At 34.6% G+C, this 9,414-nt stretch overlaps 1 protein-coding gene across 1 annotated transcript in view; it reads left to right on the forward strand.

Moving 5' to 3' along the window:
* Window positions 1-2,455, forward strand: part of LOC106466976 (carboxypeptidase B-like) — a 21,586-nt gene extending 19,131 nt beyond the window's left edge. Inside the window, exons 10-11 of the mRNA XM_013927288.2 lie at window positions 1,128-1,212; window positions 2,280-2,455. Coding sequence (XP_013782742.1) covers window positions 1,128-1,212; window positions 2,280-2,455 — 261 coding nt within the window. The remainder of the gene's footprint in view (window positions 1-1,127; window positions 1,213-2,279) is intronic.
* The last annotated feature ends 6,959 nt before the right edge of the window (window positions 2,456-9,414 follow it).

Below are 9,414 nucleotides of genomic sequence, written 5' to 3' on the forward strand. Positions count from 1 at the left end.
GACAAGGTTTCGTCATCACCAGGTTATGTTAAACTTATATTAAAGTTTTTCTTCATTACCCATTCAAGCCGTCTCCAACCATTATTAGTCTCAAAGTGGGTTCCTCGTCATCGAATTTTAATTGTTTCTTGTTGTTGTTGTTGTTGTTGATAATCAATACCACTCACCGCCAACTCTTGGAGTACTCTTTACCAGCAGGTTGCAAATCGAGTGCCCTACCATCAGGCCATGCCATGCCAGGCCAATTCCCATGATAAACACATACCTACTCTCTCCTGTTATCAAGATATCAAACGAACCAGTGTTGCTTCGAGGACGCGTACTTTGCGTACTTACACTATTTTGATTGCCACTGGCGTACTAGTTCACGTAAAAAAATAAATAAAAAACAGAAGTACGCATTTTAATTTTTCGTGTGTGCCCGCCCTTCGAAATGTATTATGAATGACTTCGTAATGATAGATCGCGATCGTAACTGGAAAACTCCGAACGGTAATCAGCTCATTTAGATATGCAAAGGAACGTGATTGGCTGCGTTATGACGTCATTTGGCTTTGCGGGAAATTCCCTTGATATTATTGGATATCGATGATTAGAAATGGTGGAAAAAAAAACGAAAGGTACGAAGACGTTCAATAAGCGGTTAATTTTCAAAAAATCAATACTACATTTTTGCCTTCAAAACGATGCAAAAATGGAAATAAACAAAGGAAAAAGGTGCAGAGAAGTTAACCATTTGCGTAATTATTTTGAGCCAACATTGTATAAGTGGGAGTTAAAATATGATTGATTTTGCGCACTCACAATAATAATCAATATTTCATCAGCAAAAACTTCAGGTTCAATAAGTACCAGTGAAACCACGTGATCTCACTTATTTATTCACCCTTAATTATCAGGTAAAAAACAAGATAAAAAGGTTTTTTTTTCAAGCAAATTCAAAATGAATGATATATCATTTAGAATAAAGTTACACATGGAGGTAATCTATCATAACTTTTTAATGTTGTTTGTGTTCTCGTTGTTGTTTTTATCTGTGTAAAATACTACAATATACAAATTAATTCAATGTAAGTTGAGTCTCTTATGAAGACGGTACCATTTTTGACATTTGTTAACTTTTACAGATGCGAATATCGCAAGCTGCAGTCGACGCCATCTACAGAGTTCACGGGACTTCTTATGAGTATGGACCCATTACCACTGGTTTATGTGAGTTATGTGTATATACTTTTACCTTACTGTAAAGATGATCCATTATGTATGTGTCTGTATCTGTGTTAGTATTTTTTACTCAGAGTTGGCCACCTCGGTTACTACAATTTTTTATATGGTAACTGGAAACTGTCCGACGGTCTACAAAGACTATTTTATTTTAGGATTTTTGCTAGAAAATGGGGATAAAAAAACCCTGAAAAACGGCTCATATCCACTCTTTTTTTTATAGAATTTTGGCTTATATCACCCAGAGTTGGCTGGGCTGATTACCATATTTTTTATATGGTAACTGAAAACTGTCCGGCGATGTACATGAGCTATTTTATTTTGGGATGTTTGCCCGAGAAGGGGGGTAAAAATACCCTGAAACAGGATACATTTCCCCTTTATTTTATATAATTTTGGCTCTGAATTTAAAGACACGAGTACTTAATCAGTTCAATGAGTCAATTATTACCTTCCACAAAGCAGACTATGCAATTAGCATCTAATGAGGTCATTAGGGATTTAATAACAAAAGAAAGAAAGAAAACATTATCTAACATTGTCCTTTATACAATTTTTACTTCCTTAAAGGTTACCCTCAGCCAGTTTAAAGAAAATTAGCACATTTCTCTGAAAAATATTTTAAATTTATTCTCCATTTTATTTGATTACTACAGCATAATTATTGTTCCATAAGGGGAACTCTATGAAGTACCATTCGTGGAAATGTTCCACAATGTAATGTATGTGTCTTTAAATCAAAGCTAAATTTGTAAAAATAAAATAACTGAAAAACAAAAACACAATAAGTTTCACAATTGGAGTGGTTCTCAAGCCTAAACTATACACATCAACGTATTTAATATATGTATGCCACTTTTATAGGATCTCTGAATATTCTCTCTAATCATTTTAATTGAAGAGTATGAAGACTTGTTGCAAAATATTTCTAGATTAATTTCCAAAACTTAAGCTAGCTTTATAGAGAAGAAATAGAGTATCAATAGTAATAAAAATAGATCCTGAAAGATGGTGAAGTGACACACATACAACTCAAGAAATCTAACTCATTTCAGATAAAGTTTCAGGCTCCTCTTTGGACTGGTCTTACGATAAGGCAGATGTAAAGATTGGTTTTGCTTTGGAACTTAGAGACACTGGTCGCTATGGGTTTCTCCTCCCCAAAGAACAGATCATCCCAACGGCTGAAGAGACCTGGGCTGGTATCCAGGCTAGCATCAGGGCTATTTAAATATTGTAAAATGAATATAGATTTAAAATACTGATGTGCACATTTTGATCATATTTATCAAACTGTACATTAAAATATGATGATATTAATTTTCCTATATTAATACGCATGAACACAATTACCCTTGATTTAAATGGAATAATTAAATATCTTGCAAACTCATTATCTTCAGTTTTATTTAAGTTCATTATAAATCCTAATTCCGGTTGTGTTCGGTCGTTGGTTGACATTACATTCTTGAACGAGAAACCAAGTTAAAATGCCAATTAGAAGTTATGTTAAATATGTTTATTGATCTTAGAAAAGTTTGTTTATAGTAAATTGAGAAAATAATATATATTACTAAGTGCAAAAACAAAATAAAGACATATTCCAAAACATATTACTTAGTAGTGAAACACGTTGCCAAGTGGTGAAACATGTTACTAAGTAGTGAAACACGTTGCCAAGTGGTGAAACATGTTACTAAGTAGTGAAATACGTTGCCAAGTGGTGAAACATGTTACTAAGTAGTGAAATATGTTGTCAAGTGGTGAAACATGTTACTAAGTAGTGAAATACGTTGCCAAGTGGTGAAACATGTTACTAAGTAGTGAAATATGTTGCCAAGTGGTGAAACATGTTACTAAGTAGTGAAATACGTTGCCAAGTGGTGAAACATGTTACTAAGTAGTGAAATATGTTGCCAAGTGGTGAAACATGTTACTAAGTACAAAAACAAAATAAAAACATGTTCCAAAACATTTTACTAAGTAGTGAGTACTTAACATTGTATTTATAGTGGATATAAGTCACAAAACTTTGTATATCTTATATTCTTAGCCTTGCCCGACCTGTCAAAAATGACTGGTTGGAGCTTTGAAAAATAAACTGAGGCCCCCCTCACTTTCAGCTAGTTTTGTTCACTAAACTTCTCTCTTCATCATAAAAGAAAACATTATACTACAATAACTAATGTTTCGAAAAAAGGCTTAAATTACAGTGAATATGAAAGTATTTTCTTTTTCTTATCTTGAAGTTTGTTTCTCAAGAAAATTGTCGTCCTCTGACCACTTTTTATGGGTATGACGTTAATGGCTCATCACTTTATTGGCACACCAATTATTTAGTCATAATAGTCATTCTTTATAACTTGATATTTTTAATTTCTAACAAATTTTTAATGCGTTACCAAAAGATAGAGACCTTTATTATATATATATATATATTAGATTTATGAAAATTTCTAATATGTTAAGATTATGTCTTCATCCCAAACTTCATCCCATTTATTTGGGGTAGTAATAAATAACTCTAGGCAGTAGGAGTCCAATACCTCACTAACATGATCTTATCACCAAACTTTGACCCATAATGTCCCAGCAAAAATTGTTGAAGTATACCGATTTACCTATTTCATGAAGTTGTCTTACTCAAGTGGCTCTATGGTAGCTGAAATATTTTATAAATCCACTGATATTTCACACGTTCCAGAACGTATTTTTCTGTAATTTTTCTGTCATATAATCTAAAAATTACGTTTTAAACGCTGAAAGAAGATGAAGCTCTCAAGACCAATAGGCCTAAGACTTATGATAACAATTATATCAGAAACTTTAAACCTAAACATTAATTTCAAGTATCACCATTAATTAAGACAATACGTATGATTTGGTTTGAATTTCGCGCAAAGCTACACGTGGGCTAGCCGTCCCTATTTTAGCAGTGAAAGACTAGAGGGAAGGCAGCTTGTCATCACCACCCACAGTCAACTCTTGGGCTACTCTTTTACCAACGAATAGTGAGGTTGACTGTGACGTTATAACGCCCCCATGGCTGAAAAAGCGAGCATGTTTGGTGGGACGGGGATTCGAACTCGCGACCCTCAGATTGCTAGTCTAGCGCCCTAACCACCTGGCCATGCCGGGCCGCAATACGTTTGGAAGAAATAAATAAAAAATAAATTTTTATACCAAAAAAAAAGTAATAATAAAATTTAAAAATTTCACACAAACTAAATAAAAACATACGAATTATGGTCACTAATCTCTAAGTTAGATATTTTTAAAACTCGCCAACAATTTCGAAATGACTACGTCAAGGTAAGTATATGCATAAACTAAAAGTTAAAACTATCTAAAAATGTGGAATTCAAGTCAGCTTTCGTGAACTTTTGAAGTATTATGCACATATTATTAGGTCATAGTTTTGTTGCCAAGCGATACAACCGAACAGAGCGTTACCAAAAGACAACTGGTTTATATAATTATTAGATTAAATACCCTTTGACATGTAATATTCTGTTCACAAATAACACATTTGATTATAAAATACATTGGACTTCTTTTGTTTCTAATTTTCGAAAAAAAAATCAAATTGAGAATAAATTGTAAGTCTCCATGCAGATAACCAATACCGCTAACACTAGAACTTGAGGATTTGTTTGTTTGTTTTTAATTTCGCCCAAAGCTACACGAGGGCTATCTGCGTTAGCTGTCCCTAAATTACAAGTGATAGACAAGAGGGAAAGCACCACTAACTCTTAGTCTACCCTTCACTGAAAAATAGTGGGATTGGCCGTCACATTATAACGCCACTACGGGGTGAAAGGTTGGGCATGTTAGATGACGGGTTTCGAACCGCGACTCGCAGATTGCAAATCGAGCGCTCTAGCCACCACATGTTATGCTAGGCATCACGTAACATTACTTTATCAAATTTCAGAAATAATTTTCAGCGTTCTTTGTCAATTTACATTGAAAAATAATTTTATTTTGAAATTTCCTCAGGATTTAATAATTTAGCTGTGTTACGCTTTTTCGCTACCAGAAGCTGTTTTTTACACTGGTGTTGCTACTAAATGACATCAATGAAAAGATTCCTCTATGAATAATGGTTGCGTTCGTTCTATGGCCAGGTGGTTAGGGCGCTCGACTCAATCCCACTATTCGTTGGTAAAAAGATTAGCCCAAGAGTTGGCGGTGGGTGGTGATGACTAGCTTGTCTTCCCTCTAGTCTTACACTGCTAAATTAGGGACGGCTAGCGCAGATAGCCCTCGTGTAGCTTTGCGCGAAATTCAAAACAAACCAAACCGTTCCACCAAAAACAGTTGGAAGGATCCTTCCCAAGAGCCGCCAAAACTTGCACTTTATGATTAAATAAAAGGAAGTTTTTTTATATAATAAAATGCTCCTTCCGTACAATTGGCTGAGTTGCTGTTATATATTTATTTATGTAAGTATACTGCATATTTCATTAGATAACTATTAATCGCTTCAGTTGAAATATTTCATATGACAATGATGTCGGATGTAAAAGCATTTTATCAATATCCCATAATGAATGTTGACTTTAGTAATCTTTATATCAAAATAAAGTAATTTATTTCCTTCCAGCAAAATGAAACTTCAAACAAAGGCATCTCAAAAGACCTAATTTATTAATAAGGTATGAGCCATAGACATACGAATTTATGTACCGTGTACAACATTACAGTTCTTGCGTGTTTTCATTCGTTCTTACAATCAATAACGTCATATCTACACTTAAAAAGAATTTATGTGTAAATAAAAATGACATTTATCACTGTCCTTGTATTGTCAGATGAAAGATAAAATCATATTTTACACCGGTAGTCGAAACATTTACATTTACTTCTTTTGATATAAGTACTGTCCTAGAAAACAAACATCTTACCATGATTTCCCAAGACATACGTGTACCTGAGCAAATGAAACAAGAGACCTTCAGGTGTAACAGACAGACAGATAATAAAATCATGATACGGAATAAATTAATTACTTGCTAAAAGGGGAAAACAAATGAGGTGGACCAAGTTCATACACAGAATTTGGTAATAAACTGAATACTTCTGTTATTTTCTTTTTCGAAGAACCACCAATGTGGAGTAAACAAAAAATAAATAAGTAGAGGCATGGGGATTCGGGCGAACCCCCTATTTTTGTGACGTAAAACAATTATGCTTATACTGTTATAGCGCAGCTACTTGTGGTATGTAACGTTTTCTCCATAGTCTCCAATTTTTTGATGAATTATTAGCATTTTTTTGGCTTGAAATAGTCGCATGCAATGGCTTCTGTTGACACTTTGTAATTGGAAATCCAAACCGTATTGGTACCGTCATGTTTTGTAGGCCGGATTCTTTACAGTAGGTGCCTGTGAAATGCTGGCGATAGATTTCAACAATAAACAAACAGCAAGACAGTCCACTTATTTTAAAATAAGTCAAGCGTATATACAAACGGGAAAAAGTACTACCTATTTCGAGAAATCAAGGGAAATCAAGCGTGACGTGACACACTTTGTCTTTTATATAAGCAACATGACATAAAATCCATTGTTCGAAAGTAGTGTTACTAAAACGCACTGGCTTTTCTATATATATTAGAAATTGTTAATGTAACTGATTTTTACCGATAATTATTCTATAGATGTGCCACGAATTCATTTCATGAATGATCTTAATTCTGATTGACTCACAAAGAAATTTACCGACGTTCGACTGCACTTTTCTGGCTCTTTGTTGGTCAAGCTTGATTTCGCAAAATTTATTTATTTTAGTTAGCTATGAAATGTGAGATTAGGGTATACTATTGAGGTGGGGGTGGTAGTACTTGCCCCGTAATTTTTGGTGGAATATAAGCTAGTCTAAGTTGTAATATACTGTTGTAGTACAGTGTTGTTTAAATTAGTAATATAATCTAACAGTTGATAACTTCTCTGCATGTAATACTAGAAATAAATGACCTTATAACACCAAATTGTTGTTTTTTCTTTAATTGGACACAGCTTCTTCAGGAGCGTTTCACTTACACACAAACAGTTACTGACAGTACAAAGCTTCTTGGGGCCGCAAGACAAAAAGATCGGAATAATTATAAAAAGGAAGAAATTATATAATCAATATCGTTTTATGTTTATAACAACAAACCTATGAGTCAACCGGACCAGGTGTGTAATTTTTGGTACCAGAATAGGGTCCGTAAGAGATCCAAAAACGTTGGAGTAAAAAATAGGGATCTGGCTGTTTGATCTTAAAAATCTTTTGCTGGGTTTTTTCTATAGGTATGATGGTCTTAGTGTGTTTTTTTTATTATTTCCCTAAGATTACTCATTCTCAGAATTCTGTAAGTGGGAATAACTGGGCCTTCACTAGCAGTATGTTACGACAGCGGAAGTCACGTGACTTTGGTAACACGTAATGAGTATCTCGAACGTTCCTGAAGGCTCGAGTGTTTGCCAGACGCCCTCTATTTTGTATATATTAGACCGGCGAGAAGTGACGGCATAAATAATTGAATGGCAGACAGGGAGATAGAGACAGATAATGGAGTCAAGCCGTAAGTAAAATGTGTAAATCATTGTGAATTATAGCGTGTGTTTAAGTAAAAGTGACTGTGGAAATTAAGTGTATTGCAAAGTTGTATTGAGAAAGAATAAACTAGTTTTATTTAAGAAAGAACTTGTATCACTGAAGTTTTTCGGAAAAAAATTTCTACGGAAAATTAACAAACGACCAGAGATGTAACAAGTACTTATAAACTGATATTGCTTTCATTGTTTACGTTACCGATAAATGTACACTCCTTATAACTTTATTAATAAAATTAATTAGAAAATCTACAAAAGTCATTATGATTAGCTCATTAAAGGGCCTGGATTGACCAGGTGGTTAGGGCGCTCGACTCACAATCTGAGGGACGCGGGTTCGAATCCCCGTCACACCAAACATGCTCGCACTTTCAGTCGTGGAGGCGTTATAATGTGACGGTCAATCCCATTATTCGGTGGTGATGACTAGCTGTCTTCCCTCTAGTCTTACACTGCTAAATTAGGGACGGCTAGCGCAGATAGCCCTCGTGTAGCTTTGCGCGAAATTCTGAAACAAAAAAAACATTGTGTAGCTTTGCGCTTGACAACAAACATGGATGTCTGTAATAAAATAATAAAAAAGTTACTTGTGCAGATATACTTCGTCTTTTCTTATATTTTGTACATCAACAATACGAAAAACATCTGTCTTTCGAGAATTTTATTATCTAAACAATGAAAATCGATTTTGTAACAACCAACAAGTCTATGTTATAAAAGCTGCAGGTGTCCTAAGCAATAATATATTTAATGAAAACAAATTTCTAAAGTCTAGACACATTGTTAGAGTGTCTGGAAAAACACGTCATGGCAACGTTGAATTGACATTTGTATTGTATTAGCTCTTGAATAATCGGTTATCAGCTGAGGTCGTAACCGGATTACTATAGATTTCAACTGTGTTGACTACTGAAAACCCGGAAAAAGCTTTTTACGGTAATTAATAGACTAATCAAATAAAACCACTAACATCTAATGTTTTTGTCTTGTTTTCGTTTTTAACTGTATAAGGTAGTGATCGATGTCTGGTTGTTTCTTTTGGTTAATTTCTGAAAACAAATGGGTGGATAGGACTAAACCCCCTGGACCACTCCCCCTGAATCTGCGCCTAACTATCACCGCTCTAATCATGGATTTCCACGTCTTCAAATGATTATGTGAACATACCACAGGTGTAGGTTGGTGTGATTCTCTTCAGCCATTTTTATTATGTGTACATACCACAGGTGTAGATCGGTGTGATTCTCTTCAGCCATTTTTATTATGTGTACACACCACAGGTGTAGGTTGGTGTGATTCTCTTCAGCCATTTTTATTATGTGTACATACCAAAGGTGTAGGTTGGTGTGATTCTCTTCAGCCATTTTTATTATGTGTACATTCCACAGGTGTAGGTTGGTGTGATTCTCTTCAGCCATTTTTATTATGTGAACGTACCACAGGTGAAGGTTGGTGCGATTCTCTTCAGCCATTTTTATTATGTGTACATACCACAGGTGTAGGTTGGTGTGATTCTCTTCATCCATTTTTATTATGTGAACGTACCACAGGTGAAGGTTGGTGCGATTCTCTTCAGCCATTTTTTATT

Source organism: Limulus polyphemus, unplaced genomic scaffold, assembly GCF_000517525.1.
Source record: "Limulus polyphemus unplaced genomic scaffold, Limulus_polyphemus-2.1.2 Scaffold2445, whole genome shotgun sequence".
NCBI classification, from domain to species: Eukaryota; Metazoa; Arthropoda; class Merostomata; order Xiphosura; family Limulidae; genus Limulus; species Limulus polyphemus.